Below are 16,372 nucleotides of genomic sequence, written 5' to 3' on the forward strand. Positions count from 1 at the left end.
GGAGTACAAGGAGAGACACCTGGGTGGCCTGGAAAACAGCCAGCACAGCATGTCTTGACCTCAACATAAGACAACTGGAGTTAACAAGGGGAAAAATGAGGCTTGTCCCAAATCTACAATCCTGCCTCCTTCTAAAGCCAAGGCTCTACCTGAGAGTTACCTCTAAAGTCAGGGCTCTACCCAGGGCTGTCTGAGAGATGCCTCCATCCACTCAATATCTACACCCTCATTCTTTTTATGAAAATAGGTTCCTGTGATCTTTCCTTCAAAACTTATGTTTTATTAAAACATAGCTGGAGGAGAAGCTGGCTTCCCATCTCCCTCTATATAACAACTCTGTGATTAGAGCACTAATGCAATCATGGGATTCATCTCTGCTGCCCTGAAAGGCCCCAATTTACAACTCCTCTCACCCCGGGGAGGACCCTGACCACCAGGCTGATGGTTATTTTAGAAGAAGCAGTCTCGACCCTTCTGCTGAAACAGTGCCCTTGAGCACAAAAGAATTCAAGATTCCTTAGATCATAATCTTATGTTTAGGTTATTCCCAGGGCTGGGGCACACACTGAGTTTTCCTGGGATTATTTTTGTCTTCACTACGTTAAATTGTTGTGGAATACATACAACATCCCCCTAAAAAAAAATTAAAAACAAAAACAAAAATAAGAGTAAAAATAAAAATAGTCCTGGGAATAAGTCCCACTATTACCACACTGACCCTGCTGCATTTTGTCAAGAATGCAGTCATGTCAGGGAGTCTGGGCACACTCCTGGAGTAACCAGGAGGCCAAGCTGACCAAGACACTCGAGCAGAAGAATATTGTGGGTTGAGAGGACTTGGGTGGGCATGAACAGTCCTGAATGGCCACTTAGGAGTCCCAGGTAGAAGAGGAACTAACTCTAAGGCAAACCTAGTGCTTTGAGGTTTAGGCAACTTCTTAGCAGAGGTTTTCTGAATCACAGCTGTTTGTTCACATGTTTAAATTCCACCCGATTCCCACATTTCACACCATCCAGATCCTCTTAGTGACCGAAACACAAGCATTGAAAGAGACATCTTTGTGCTCACCAAAATATCTTTTTATTTAGGAAAAAACCAGCAGCAGTTACTGAAGACAGTTAACATTGAAAGCATTGAGTGGTTACCTTCGCAGCATAATGCCTGTCATAGCTCATCTGACAGACTGATTATTCAAAGTCTGGTGCACCTACGGTTGGGAATCACATTGCAAGGCTTAGGGCTTGACACTAAAACTGCCCTGTCTGTCCACAGGAAGAATTATGCTAAATTCTGATTTCGCTTCACAATATTCCCGAGGTGAAAAGGTAATTCTGAAGAAGTAAAATGTTTATTTTGACATTGTGACTGATGTCTTCTACTCTGTGACAGAAACATTAATAAAAGGCCTCACTAACTAGATGCTGGAAACTCCAGACCAAAGACATGTTTCTCTGAAACCTCTTTATTCTGGGCACGTTCTGTTTAGGCCCTTACAAAATCTCTACATTTCTAGAAACCAAGTGTATTTTTGTCTCTAAACAGCACAGTGGTGAGGAGTTTATATTATCACCTATAGCAGGAAAAGCTTTTTCACTGGACTTACCAAGAATACAAGAAAAAAGCTGAATTTCTCCTATTTCTTCTGGGTTTGTAGACCTGTTTACTAAGATCTAGTGGCACACCTTGTAACTCCTAGTTAGGTATTCAAAATTGTAGCATGACTACAAGTTAAATATAATTTGTGAAATATATGCCATATTTGATAAAAAATGCATGTAGTCAGAATCATATGATGATTTAATTTGCATAGATGTAAAACCGGAATTTATTATACACAACCTATATTCATAAAAGTAGACAGTCACCTGGTTTCTCTTCAGTGGTTTAATCTGGCAGTCCCTCACTACAGGCAACAGAATTTTTAAAAGCAGCCAAGACAAACCAGACACCAAGTGGAAGGAGAAAAGAACAGACAATGTGCAGGAAAAGTGGTTCACACAAATATTAATATAACTCCTTCAATCCTTTAAAAAATTATACTTTTAGACTGATGGAAGATGCAGACGGCAGTCAGGCAAAAGAGAAGTGAGTCTGACATCACTGATGCACCTGCAAAAAGTTGATCTTCCTTTCCAAAAAGCAAAGTTTTACAAGGAAATCTACAGGATGCACTTTACTTTTTTAGGTCATCCAAAGATCTCCTGTAACAGAGATGCAGAGCAGAAAACAGTTACCATCTTGGAGAGAAGCCAAATGGACTGAGGTACGGTGTAGCATCAGGGCCTGGAAACATGGGCCTTCACGGAACGATTGGAGAGAACTTAAGCCAGTCTGGAGACAGACAGATGAATATGTTATTATTGACATGATGCCCAATTCAGTAAACAAATTTTCAGAAGAGACATTCAAGTAGCAAGGTGATATAGGCCTGAGCTCAAGAGATTGGTGTGTAACCAACAAGCAGTAGAATAACCAAAAGACTGCAGAAAGGCACTGAAGATACATTCAGAAAAAGTCATTTATCTTCCACAGAGCCACTAGCAAGATAAAACATCAGAAAAGGTTGGGGTACTCACATTCAAAATACACACAGAAGGCTACTTCAGCATGGTTGTATCTGTTGACTACCATTTTCATCTACAACAGATAACATTTATAACTGATTGGAAAAACACAGTTACTCAAACCAAGTCTTAACATTTCATCAAGCTGCTGAGACATCCATGTATAGACCATGCCAGTATGCAGGTGTCTTTGCTATGTTCCACAAGCAATAACATATAAATAGTTTTCAAAACGTGGGCTGGAGTTTTTGTACGTTAAGAGGAAAAAAGACCCAAATGTTATTTTCAGTTTCTGACATGCTCAGCTTAAGCAAACCATGAAGAAAGCAAGCAATTATAAGGAATGCTACGTGGCATGTAGGGGTTTTCACTGATATAGCATTATCCATACACTAAAAGCTGGTGATAAGCCATACTTGATAATGTACATATTACTTGAGAAGAACGTAAGTATCTGAGTGCTACTGAGAGTTCTGTTGCTCATCTGTAATTTCAAGCTGAAGATGGCCTTCTCTGTCAACCATGGGTCAACATAACTCTCAAGTAGGCACAGGTTTCGCAGCGTTGCTTCTTGATAATGAACATTTCACTTCAAGCCCCAGGTAATATCAGATACAGAAAAAACCCCCACATATGTATGTATTTGGTTCCTGGGTCTGTGTGGATGCTTTTAACCCCACTCTACTCCTCACTGAACTTCACTTTCCACCCCTCTGTACTCATGTCTAAACATAAAGGTATTTACATGTCTGAAAGGAACTGGAAAGCAACTGTGATAATTCCCAGAGGATTTTAAAGCTCTTCTCACGCAAAAGCAACACATCATTATGTCACAGTAGCACTTCAATAAGAGGCACCTCAGGAAGGGCCTCTGACATAGTTATGATTAGCAGATTCATCATTTTCACTACCTCACTTGTAAAAGAAAGACTGGAACAGAAATATTTTCAGTTAGTATCATCCTACCCTGGAATCAGTTATGTCTGTAGGCCTTATAGAATGTGCCATCAATAACATGATCTTTGGACAAATGTACTTTCATGCATTGTTGGAAGTCCCTAAAACTGACGGGTCTTTGAAATCGCGTGTGTATCTGTTGTTCCTTGGCAGGTTCTAAATCCACAAATTCATGAGTGGCTTATTGTGATTCATATGCCACTTTCATTTTTGGCAGGTAATGCTAATGGTATTGGAGAATGACTATTTGAATGAGATCTGCACCCACTTCCCTCAAATCAGGACTCTAAAAATGCACAGAATGGAGCTGTCAGCATAAATAATAAAAAAAAAATTTAAAAAGAATGCGAACACTTATTCTGTATAGGGTTTCAACTGCACAGTTCCAGGCATCAGGGATGAGCAGGATGAACAGGACTTTCTGTAGTTCCTGTAGAAGGTTGGGCAAGCAAACATCTGGGGGTGGACACTGAGGAAGAGGAAATATCTACGTGTCAGTAATAGGAAAGTTATATTGTACACCTGCTTTTTAGGCATGCCATCTGTGCTCAGTCATACCATATAGCTTTGATGACATGCCACAGCTAAAGGACAGGCAATATATGTCTTGCTTCAGTGACATGAATGACACAACTTGGTAAAACTCACTGCTTAATGACATAAATCATAACTCTCAAGCACAGTATATGGTTGTTCCATATGTTTTTCAGTGTTTAGACCCATATTAGGGATTTTGGCACTAAAAGCACTGAAGGAGCATTATTGTGAAAACCAATTCACACTAGGTAAGCAAGAGCACCTTTTCTATACTAATGCTGGACTTCCCATCATATTTTGTTAGTCTGTAACTATACCATAACATTCAGCTAATATTGTTTACAGTAGCCTAATATCAAGCAATTCTATTCCCATTACTGCTCACAGTCTGATATTAAATATTTGTTTCCAAAGTAAACTGCCCAGTGTAGTTGAAAAGTATTACCACACTTTTTTTTTAAGCTGGATAAATCTTATCTTTTAAAAACAAAATGTGACCTTAAAAAAAACCATGTATATTTTGACTAATACACAAAGTTGATGAAAAATAAGGTTTATGTTACATTTCTATTTTAAGGAAGGATTTTCCATAGTGCATTTGAGGATCTTTAAGAGGGAGCTTGGTCTAAATTCAGTTCCAGTTCTGGATCTGGTCTTAAATCCATGTGTAGCCTCAGGCAAATGTGTTAATTTTCCCTTTTCAGTTTCCCTGCCTTTAAAGTGGGGATAACATGACTAACCCAAATACTTTAGCTGCAATTTGTAGCAATGAGTAACTTGATTATTAGATTTCTGAGACATGAAACATGATTATTATTAGGGTTTACTGACCAGCCAGTCAAAAATGTGATACAGATAAAGGAGATGGGTCTTTGACAATAGAAGGATGTAGGTTAGTCAGTCAGTCAGTTAGAGCAGCCCTGCAAGGAGGCGACTCCAGGGAGGGGAGAGTTGGACCTATAAAAGTGAGAATGTCCCCTCCGTACTGATTTCCTATTTATTTTCCTATTTATTCCCATGGTATCAAAATACCATAAAAAGCTAAGTCCTCTCTGGGAAATGAATAGGTCCAAAGCACTACAACAAATCAGCTGCAGGCAAATAAATTTTTATCTGTGTAAGTGAGCTCAATGTTATTTTCTAGTGGAAATGTCAGAATTGATTAAAGACCTAGCATTTCTATTTAAAATGAGAGAGTAGGGGATGATACATTTTAAACAGAGAAAAAGTCAGCAGACTGATAACATGGAGATAAAGGGGTGGCTTAATTTCTAGTGTTGTTGCAGTAAATTAGTACTCAACATATTGAGTCCAAATTTGCACCACTGTACCTAGTATAAATAGTAGTGCCTTTTAATAACTGTGACAAAAATACTCTCCCCACTGGCAAGGTCAATATTATTAATTGCTATTCCTATTATTAACCTTTGGGCTTGTGTATCCTCCATGGATTAATGATTATTCAATAACTGAGCTACAAGGTTAACCTTTTAATAGCAATTAATAGAAGGACATACTGCTGGCTAACTAGCAAAAGCAATGACGTATCAACTTCTTGGCCTTGGTCTTGTTTCATGCAAAGGTGCCTATGGGAATTGTACCTGTCAGTTCCCAGAGCTGAAAGAGAAAATCTGCCTCAAAGTCGAGACAAATAAAAGACGGAGATTGGGCCGACATCCGAGGTCCCCTCTCCCATCAGTTTCCTAGGGAATAAGAAACAGCCTCAGCTTTCAGGGAAACCTGCACTCATTGCCAGGGTCATTCTCCAGGAAGTCCACTTCCAAATCCTGCATCAGTGAAGAGGGGAAAGAAGGTCTTAAAAACAAAAAAAGGAGAGAAAAGTACTTCCTCTAGGAGAAGTTTCACGAATAAAGGCGATTCTCAAACAGCGTTACGGAGGAGCACGTGGCGCCAGGTGAAACACCGGGCAGAAGCCCCAGAGTGATGCGCGGCGGGGCTCGGCCCCGCTCCCGGCCCGACGGGGCAGCAGAGCTGCCGGCGGGCCGAGGCCTCCGGGGGATGCCTGTCCGCACCCGGGAATCCCCAACCCGCGGAGGCCGCCAGCGCGGTAGCGGAGCTTCTCTCCCTCAGCCACTTCAAATCGCGGGTGGCCGTGGGGCGGCTGCCTGCCCGAAAGGGGCTGCTGCCGGTGCTCTGGGAGTAGCGGCGAGGGGTGGCCAGAGGGCGCGGGGGCAGCTGTGGAAATAAAGGAGCGGGGGAAGAAGCATGGAGAGAAGGGGGGAGAGGGGGGTAGGGGCGCGGTGCCGGGGGAAGGCAATGCGGGGACAGTGGAGGGTTTCGACCCGAGTTGCGGGGGGTAGGGGGTCGCGGCAGGGATGGACACACGCACACCACCATCCCCCGGCACTTCCACCAAGTCAGCCCCACCGCCCCGCGTGGCCGGGAGCCGCTGGAGGGAAGGAGCCGCCGCGCACACACACACAGACACACGCCACCGCTGCGCTCCAGCCGCCGCTCGGTTCTCCCCCCCTCCCACCGCCGCCGTGCAGGCAGGAGGCAGCGGGCGCGGAGCCGAGCGGGCGGCGCAGGGCTCGGAGTCCCCCGGCCCCAGTCGGACCGGCCTCCAGCGGCCGCGCTGCCCCGACGGCACCGCCGCCCCCTCCCCGGGGGCAGCGCGCACCTCCCCGCCCGGAGGAGCCGTGCGAGGCAGCGGGCGGGGGAGCGCGGGCACACACACACACTCACACACATATACACACACACACGCAGGCACACCCGCACAGACACACGCAGGCAGAGGCAGGGCTGCCCCACGCCGGTACCTTGCTGCCCTGGTGTTTTCCGTCCGGGCTCCTCCTTGCTGAGGCAGCTCGGGAGCGGAGTCGAGCGGGCGGGTGCGTGTGCGTGTGTGTGTGTGTGTATGTGCGTGCGTGCATGCGTGTGCCTGTGTGTGTGTGCGAGAGCGAGCGAGCGAGAGAGACTCTCCCCCCTCCTCCTCCTCCTCCTCGCTCTCCTTCCTTTAAACGCCCACTCCTGATGGGTGAAAAGACAACTTGAACTTCAGTGCAATTAACTTCGCCGGCGCCTCGGAAGCCGGAGGTGTCGCCGGCCTCGCCCGCCGCGCTCCCATGAGTGAGTCGGTCCCGCTCCTTCGGCGTCGCTCCTCGGGGACGTGGGGGACGGGGGGGGACGGGGCCGTGCCGGGGGCACCCGCCGCGGCGATTTACCGAGGCCGGCTGTGCCGGCCCGGGAGGGCGGGTGGGAGGGAGGCGCAGGGCGGGTGGCCGCGCTTGGCGCTGCCGCTGCCGGAGCCTCCCGGCCGGCACGGGCTCACACCTGCCGCCGCGCCGCTGCCGGTCGCCGGCCCCGCTCCGGTCCGCTCCCCTGCCCGCTGCCGCCTCACCCGCCACCGGCACGGGGGTAGTGGGGGGAGGTGGGGGTGGGGGCAGAGGGAAAAAACCCAGAAGTTTGGCAAAGTTCTTACCCAGCCCCGCGCGCCTCCCGGCAGCGGCGGGCGCGGGGCGGCGGCGCCCCCGACGGCGCGGGGCGAGGCGGCGGGCCCGGGGGGTCGCGGGCAGGGAGGGGGGGTCTCGGGGTGGCGCTTCCGCGGGGCGCGGGGGTTGCGCGGGCGGCCGAGCGGCGATGGCTGGCCCAGCCGGGGGCGCGCCCGTGGCGGTGGGTGGCACGTCCCCCCCGCCCGCCCGCGGCACGACCCGGCGCTGCCGCTGTCACAGGGAGTAGTGCCAGGAACTCGTCTCTGTGCTCCAGGATTTTATTTTTTGATTTTTCCGCTCCGTCTCCGAACCCGCCACCCGAGGTTTTGCTAAACCCTCGCCCCTTTGTCGCCGTCTCCGCCGGCTGCCGGGGGAGCGCTCCTGACAGGCACCTGCCCGACCCGGAGTTTTCCTCTGCCAGTCTCCAGCTTTCTCTGACTGCGGGAGAAACTTCACTAAAATCTAAGTTTTCTGAAACACTTTGCACCAGCTCCTGAGCTGGAATGAGTTTAAACTGAGGAAAGCTCTCCGCTGGTTTTAGTCCGTACAAATGAGCGCAGCGCTTCTGCGAAAATTCACAAATTCAGATGCAGAGACTCCAGGGCGTGTGATCTGGAGGTGCCCTTTCATTCTGGTCCGTGCTGCTTGGGTGGGAGTTAGCAGCGGCCCCTTATTTCTACTTTGTATTATTTTGGTACAGTGCATTCATATATTTGTCTGCTGTAGTCTGCTGGCAAACATTAGCATTCAAGCTTACATTTTTGACAAATGTGCAGACAGGAATAGCATGAATAGGCATCTTAAATATTAACAACCTAAGCATCTGTTGTGAAACAAATTTAATATATTTACTCTGTTTTTCTCACATTGTTAGAAAAGGTTACAATAAGTGTAAAATTTCAGCTGTAGTTAGCACAAGGAATGCTTGGATATTTCACTATCTCTTCAAGCATTTAACACAATCACCAGATAGAAATGTGTCAAATCAGGCGCACTATTCAAAAACAACTTGAAACTGTAAGCGTAGAGTGTATAGACATGAATATAGGATGTTCTTTGCAATTTCTATCTTCTAATTACTCTTCAGCGCTATTTGTAGAATTTGAGAGTGTTCTTTCCAGTCCCGTACTCCTATATGCTCTTTAATATGTTTATACATACACTCATTTTCTAATTCACTTTCTATTTGAGATTGTTATTGGTATTACCTTGCTTTTCAAATCAAAGCAATGGTTTTGCAAGGAAATGTGAAATAACATAGAGTAGGTAAAAAAATGAGCAGACAGAAAATGCAACGTGTTCACATATAAGCATGCATCAGAACAGATAGGGTACACACATAATAAGGCAATAGAAGAGAAATTAAAATCCTTGGCTAGTATGCTATGTATGCCCACTCTTCAGTACAGCTAGTAGAAAAGAAACAACTGACTCCAAGGAATTCCTCTGTCCCTGTAATAAAACTGTTCAGAGTACAACAAGAGCACAGAAGAGCGAAGCCTCCAAAAAGGCTGTAGAGTTATTTCAGGAATCAGTGCATTCCTTCCCTTTTTCCCACAAGTTCAAATATGTAATAAATAAGTCCTTTGTATGCAAAATAGTTTACTAGAACAAAAAATATTTAAATGAAATGCTTTTTGTGCATGAATTTTGAAAAACTGGCCATTTCCTTTTTATACTCTTTGTTCTTGATACTTTAAATAGCAAAGTAACTCTCGCAGTTTCCCTTCTCTTGCTATTTTAGCGACTCATGAATCCTAACCTGCTGTTGTGCTCCCGAGAAAGCAGTGTGAAGCAGAGTCAATCTGTAACTCACTGATGGGACACAGTGCTTTGGCAGTATCAGAAGCTGAGAGAGGCTGCCACGCCAGCCCCAGCTTGTACGCGAGCAGGGCACCTCTCTGGTTTGCAGCGTAGGCCCAGCAGGTCAGCGGATGAGCACCTGCCCTCTGTGGCTGCGCTTCCCAAGGCAGGGCAGGCAGTGCCAGCCCTGCCTGCACCCCTGCCAGCATCCCACAGGCACCAAGCACCACGTTCAGCTCTGCTGGGGACATGGGCACATCTACCCCTGCAGCACTAAAACCTCTTTAGAGAGGTTTCTCCCATGTTACAGGTTTGGGATAGAGAAGGGTTTACATGTATGCAACTACCTTTTAGAAGATAATCATTGAAGTCTGGTGTTCTTCTTAAAAAAAACCAAAAAACCAAACAAAAAACCCCCCACCAAATCTTTAAAATATATCAACTACTTGATTTTTTCAAAGTATTGTCACCTTTTTAATTTCATCTATTTTTTTAAATCTAAGTATTGTCAGAGGAATTTGTAGTAATTCCTTAGGTATCCAGCTGTATTTGAAAAAAAAAATTAAGGAGCTTACTTTATTAATAAAATATTTTGTAATATATAGGAAAATACATTAAAGTAGATTTCTGAATTAAAACTGGAGGAAATAGGACTTCTGAAATGTTTTAGTCATATTTCTAGGAACTATGGTATTTTAACATAGACTCTAGTGAAGCATTTTATTGCCTTCTTGTATACAACTGCCATTGCTCTCTCTAGATATATTTAATATATATCCAGTGAAGCCACAAACTTTCCTTCTACAACAGTTTAAACACATCTGGAACATTTTACTTTCTTATAATTTATGTTAATAGATGTAGAGTGTATATACAATCTTCTCAGACATCATTGCTTTTTCCAAAGGGGAATTTTTTTACTTTCAGTCAGGGAATATATTTATAAGAACAAAATAACTCAAAGTATAGGCAATTCTATATATCATTTTATTTTCTGTTATATTAGGTTGATTATATAAAGCTTTCATTTAGAGCGATGGGATGGTGAAATTACAGAGGAGTGATTGGCTTTTGTTTTTTCAAATGGCTCGAGTTGAGGGCTGCAAAAATGAATGTTTTTGGTAAAGTTCTTTGAGTACATAATATTTTTCACAGAATTCTGACAAATTAATTTGATAGAAAAGCCACAAGTCTCTTAGCCAGGTAAAATGGAAGTTCTGTTTTTGCCGTTATAGGCATCAGGCTTCAGTAATCTGCTCCTCTTGTGGAATGAACACTTTCTACTTAAAGCTATCATGCACCTACTGTTTATTTACGCTGCATTAAACTGACAGCACGGCAATCAGAGGAAAAAATATGGCTTACTTTCCTGAAGTAAACACTAGTTTATAGGTTAGTGCCTGTATTTATATTCCTGTCGCCACTAAATAATGGCTGTCTCCATTTTAATATCTACCTGTGGTGTTACCCAGGGCAGCTGGCTCTTCCTTGTTTAAAACAAGGGAAAAAGGAAGGGGAGGTTAGGAAGAGAAGAAAGTTTTTTTATCATTCCACTCTACGTGAAACTTAATAGAAAAGTGATTCGGTATTCCTTTCTGTGGCATGCCAAAGCCAGTTTTAAAGACATAGTATTCAGTTTAACTTGGTGTAATTGAATTGCATCTCAAACAGGGAAAACAGAATTCCTTAACAGTATTTGTCTATCCAAGACACTGAAATTGTATATTCAGGCAATGGCAGATTAAGGGCAGAAGCATTTTATTAATAACTGAAAGCACATATGTGTGTGTGATGAAAAATGTTCTGCAAATCTGTCACTATGCAATCAAGTGCATTTTTTAAACTTTAGTTGTCACAAAGTTGCTACTGATTCTAAAAAAAAAAAAAGAAAAAAAGCAAGAAGTAAAACAGTTTGACGGTTAAAGAGTAACTTACAGTTCTTACTGCCTGTTATACGGAAATTTTGCAACTTTATAAAGTCCATGTCAGAAAGCCCTGTTGATGGTACTTTCAATCTTGGACTAATGAGTCCAAGTAGCCAGTGTTTGAACTGAAGATAACAACAGTCAGAATAACCCACAGTTCGCAAAAAGCTTCTCTAAATTCTCTGTTGAAGGCTTCCATTAATAACCTTTACCTGAGAGGTTCATTTCTTCCTCAGCTTCTGAAAGTATTATACTTAACACTAAGTTGGCTTGTTGGTCAGTTCCCTTGGCTGTGGTATCATGAACTCTCAACAGCCCAGACCACAACTTGTAACTGTTACTTCCAACAGGATATAGTCTGATGTTCTCTTCAGAAATGCTGGTGTTTTCGAATATTTGCCATCCTGTGGCATCTGAGCTTACCACAATTATCACCAACACTTCATTTCTTAATGGGTATCCATTCTATAGCTTTGCAAATGTCAACTTTCTAATGGTTTCCGCACGGCATTGCTCTCAGTAGGTGTAAGTCTTGATAGAGATTAATTTTAAGGAGACTTGCCAGCACTGATCTTGTACATATGTTCTGATCTGGTCCTTGTGCCCTGTACCAGTTGTAATCTACTCTTAATCTGTTTTATCTGGTGCAGTGTACTAGGAATGGCATAGTAATAGTAGAGTACAGTAGTAGAGTGTAGTAACATACCTCAGGCACCGTCTGAATTCTAAATATTTCCTTTTAAACTTGCTGAGCCTGACTTTGCTCCCATGCACACTGCTGTGTCACTGCAGAGCTTAGTTTTCACTGTTCTTGTAGAAGATCAACATTAGGTGTTCAGACAGGCTGAGGGGCAAATTAACACTTAGTATTTGTGCCAAGGTCCACCTTGTAGCTATTTATTTAGAACACCAACACACAGCAGTCGCTTTGGAGATTGATTTCCTTGTGAGACCCTGTGCATTTGTGTATGCTGGGATTGGGACTGTAGGACCTGCTCTCAGCAGAGTGTAGGCTAGCTGCTGTCTCTGAGCTGTTGTAAAGCATGGCTGGTGACACCTCTGCACAGCTGTAGGTTCACAAGAGTTAGCTCTCGCCACCTTGTGCTTCGCTGTTGTGAACTGCGGGTTAGAAGAGAGGCAGAGGAGTCTGCTGGCCTGCAGATGGGCCTCAGTCACCCCAGCTGCACCTGGGTGCAGAACATCAGGATGGGCCACGTCTGTCAGCTGTGTTGGCCTTACATAACTTCCAGCCACTATCTGCTCTATCTCTTTCCCGTGGCACATTATGACATGATATGACCTGAGGAGATGAGGGAGGTGCTTTAAACCTCAAGTGCATCTCATCTTCCCAGGATCCTGCTCTGACAGGATTTATTTGGCCAGCAGCAATCGTTTGTGGGTCATTACACTTGCTGTTCACTAGACAAAGTGGTGATGTGCTCAGATCACATATACTTGGGGGACTGTCTCGTACTCTTTTCTGGTGTCTGGACTCCTGGTTCTGGTTTCAGCCCTGAAAAAAAATGTGTGATTTTGGGTTAATAACTGTCCATGCCATGTTTGCCATCCTTAATGCTGTAACCCTGATTTTGAAAATGCTCAGCACACAACTTCATATGAAAGAAAAGGAAGATGCAGCACACTATTCTTTTATAAATGTGGCCTTAATATGCTCCTGGTTTATTTACCCAGCTACAAAATTAGTAATATACGTGTTTCATAGAACACTGAAGGATTAAGTAATTCTTTATATTTGTAAATCAGTCCTAGAGTGGAAAACATTTTCAGCACAAGTGCCAAGAATCGCTGCTCTGAACTCAAACCTACATGCAAAGGTATGAGAAAGGTATTTCCTTTTCAGTAACTGCACTTAGAATGTGTGTCTGGTCATAATAGCCAGGTAATTAAAAACATTTTCAATGAAAAGGAAGAAAGTTCTAAATTTCATACACACCCCATGTTCCTACTTCTATTACATTAAAGACAGAAAAGAGAGGAGGGAAAGAGAGTGGGAGAGAGCGTGCATGCACGCAAGCTCTCAGAAAGACCAAATGCAAAAAATGGAGAGAAATTGCAGACTGAGTTTTAAAATGTTTATAATCAAAGATGAAATTAATAATTTTGTGGAAAGCAGTATTAGAAAGATTTTAAATCATTAGCGCTTTTCATCATAGGTGGGCTTCCTTGATAAATGTAAGGAGTCTCAAGAATAATTAAAGGCATCTTAAAACTTAAAAATGACAGTTCTAGCTTCTAAGGATTCATTGTAATGTAATAATACTGTATGCTTTTTGGTGTTACTTCTGCACTAGACATTTAATTACAGTCTTTGTGAGACATGTTATCTGTATAGTAACCAGTGCATAAAAAGAATGATATTTACTTTTACATACAAGCTCTTGCTTGCCAGCTTTCTTTTTAAGATTATAGATTAAGATCTTCAATCCAGAATGTTCATGACTTCAATGAAAACAACTTAATTTGACACAATTTTGGGGAGGAATGGAGCATTTATTGTAATAGTACTGCTTCTCTAGTCACACTTTTTGCAATAATATTTGACCTGCTGTTTAGCAGTAGGTTTTTTTTCTGTGCAAAAGCGCAAACTCAGCGTTTCTTTGCTTGTTCAAAGGGTAGATTTTAGAATATCAAATGAAAAAGCAGGTTTAATTTTTATATGGAGAAGTAAGATTTTAAAAAGCTTCTAAGAGTAGTTTGGTAGGTTTTTTACAGGTACATGTTATTGCTGAGAGGAAATTTGGAGCTTGCTTTTGCTATGTCAGATATTGACTATTGTCTGAAATTTACACTGGATAATATAAATTCATGGGGTACATAGCTTGGTCCACCCATCGCTGTGGAAAAGTGAGTACATTTGCAAAAAGGTGCATAAAATTAGTTTTTCTCTTGATACACTTCCAGATTCCCCTATTGTGAAAAGTGCTTCTCAACATACTGAACTTCCCACAGTTCCTAGGTTCCGCACTGCCGTCTTTGCAGGATGAGGCACAAGGGAAACCGCATCCAACAGTTTTAAAGCAGAGCTTTTCAATCGATAATATGTATCATACATCTTCTTTTGGGTCTTGCTTTTCATTTCTTATCTAGGAGTTCTGTGCAGGAACTGTACGATATAGGTTTTGAGCCCCTAGTTTCAGTGTGCTTTGTAAGAAAATCTCACAGTAAAGTCAATCAGACAAAATCAATCTCTATCCCATTGACTGTATTTTATTGACTTTCTTTTTCCTTTTTTCTTCACCTGACTCACTGAATACCTTAATCATTTTCACCGTTCCTGATGAATTTCATTATAATCTTCTTAAGGCAATTTTGCAGCATGTTTGTATTTGAAACTTGTGATTCCACTACTTTATTTGGGCTGCAAGCCCTACAAGGAACCGACTTCTGCATTGCTGCTTAAAATGACAATTAGGATACTCATAGGTGTAGTTATTGTTTTCTAAGCATTCCAGAAGAATTTTATAGATACCATGCAAGAGAATTGAACCAGTAGAATTTCTTTATATGTTTGGCAGGATGACAGATACGCCGTAAGAAGCATTATACTGTCTGATAAATTGCATTACCAAGCACTATTTCATATAGGTTCTGTCTCTTTAAAAATGCAGTCTCCTCTATTTGCCCTATTAATTGTTGATATGTTGCCATCCACGAGACAAAAATTAGAGCTGTAATTAAATAATCATGTGATGCTCCTTAGTGCCAGTGAGAGCAAACTCATTTTTCCAGGCCCTGATGGTCACTGATTATTGTATTACTACTGGCTTGCTTTATTTTTTTTTAATGGCTCTATAATGCTGGGTTACCTAACCACTGCCCTTCTTTTCAAAATTAAAGGAATTAAAGAACATTAAGTCTCTTAATTGGCCAGTGGTCTATGGGGGCGCAAAGTAGTCATACCTTCTCTGCTTTTTGGTCACTCAATTGGTTCTACTGGGAGAACTACATCAGTGGTGTGGTTGCATGCCATTTAATTTACACTGGTGTTTTGGCTGGGATGGATGCATATAGGGAATGCCAGGAGAATTACAAAAGGAGCAGGGTATTAAAATTCAGAAATGATTAAAATTGAAATAAAAGGATGCTGCTGCTTTGCCAGTACTCTGGCAGTCATAATGACACATAGAGATTAGTTTCCACCTTCATCTTTTCCTTCTTTCTCATTTCCTCTTGTTTATTGTTGACACATTTTCCTTATGTCTCTGCTTCTCAGCACTTTTTTTCACTGTTATATATTCCTACTTTTTCTCTTTCCTTAAGCATGGAGAAGCTTACTTAACCTTATTATAACAATAACAGAATAGGTTATTAATATTTAATATGCACATGATTAAAATTTCTCTCTTAAACATAGGTCAGCTCTATTATTAACTGACATGTTATTTTTCATTAAAAAATTTTTATTCTGCCCTTACGGTTTCTCAAACACCCTTTACTTTGGTGGTGATTTAACACATAATGTTTAGAAAACTGTGTTAGGCTAGTGAAAAAAAAGAACTTACCAGTCATGGATAATCAATTATGCATGAATTCAGATATAACAGATGGAAACTGGTGAGTTAAAGTTTCTCTTTAGCTTCGTGATTTTTTTGTTTTGTTTTTGTGACACCTGTCTCTTATGTATAGATAAACATCTAACATAGCATACTGCTTTTCATGCGTCTTTGTGTTTTCTGTTTTTTGGGTTTGGGGTTTTTTGGTTTTTTTTGGTTTTGTTGGTGTGGCATAAACTTATTTTCCCCTGTTTATAACTTACTATTTTTAATTTGTTTGTCTATGAGCATTTCTATACTGCCTGCCTTTTCTAGGGCTGGAGTGTCCTGTGATGAAGCCAGCATTTAACCTTCTAATAAACTACACAATGTAATTTGACCTTAAAATTGTGTCAGCATGATATTTTAAATTATAGGAGTTCATTTTTGCCTTCAGCTGCTCATGGACTATAGTGTTATGACATTAAAGCAACAGGGTAGACTGCAGCTGGGCATATGTATTCATATATGCATATACGCACATTCTTGTGATTGTGATACTTATATAGGTGTTCCCTCCAAAGGCATTAATTAAATTTCTTTCAATCATTTGACAGTGAAATAGATTGCTTTATTG

General features: G+C 42.3%; 1 protein-coding gene across 1 annotated transcript; it reads right to left on the bottom strand.

The window, feature by feature from the left end:
- Positions 1-1,058: 1,058 nt before the first annotated feature.
- On the bottom strand, positions 1,059-9,568 carry LOC116441749 (proline-rich protein 36-like). The gene is made up of 6 exons (XM_032104064.1): positions 9,277-9,568; positions 8,063-8,079; positions 7,833-7,952; positions 7,095-7,745; positions 5,661-7,033; positions 1,059-3,991 (listed from the first exon to the last, which is right to left on the bottom strand). Exons 1-5 carry the CDS (start codon positions 9,566-9,568, stop codon positions 5,951-5,953), a joined length of 2,163 nt encoding a protein of 720 aa, XP_031959955.1. The 3' UTR covers positions 1,059-3,991; positions 5,661-5,950.
- Positions 9,569-16,372: the final 6,804 nt, after the last annotated feature.

This window comes from Corvus moneduloides, chromosome 1 (genome assembly GCF_009650955.1).
Source record: "Corvus moneduloides isolate bCorMon1 chromosome 1, bCorMon1.pri, whole genome shotgun sequence".
In the NCBI taxonomy this organism is placed as follows: domain Eukaryota; kingdom Metazoa; phylum Chordata; class Aves; order Passeriformes; family Corvidae; genus Corvus; species Corvus moneduloides.

Excerpts from the sequence above, each read along its gene's own strand:
- LOC116441749 (XM_032104064.1), bottom strand. The coding sequence starts at position 9,568 with ATGTCCCCAGCAGAGCTGAACGTGGTGCTTGGTGCCTGTGGGATGCTG. Across the intron at positions 7,746-7,832 it reads AGGGTTTAGCAAAACCTCGG|CGGCAGCGCCGGGTCGTGCC; the intron begins GTGGCGGGTTCG and ends TCCCTGTGACAG. Across the intron at positions 7,034-7,094 it reads GCTTCCGAGGCGCCGGCGAA|GAGAGCGAGGAGGAGGAGGA; the intron begins GTTAATTGCACT and ends GTTTAAAGGAAG.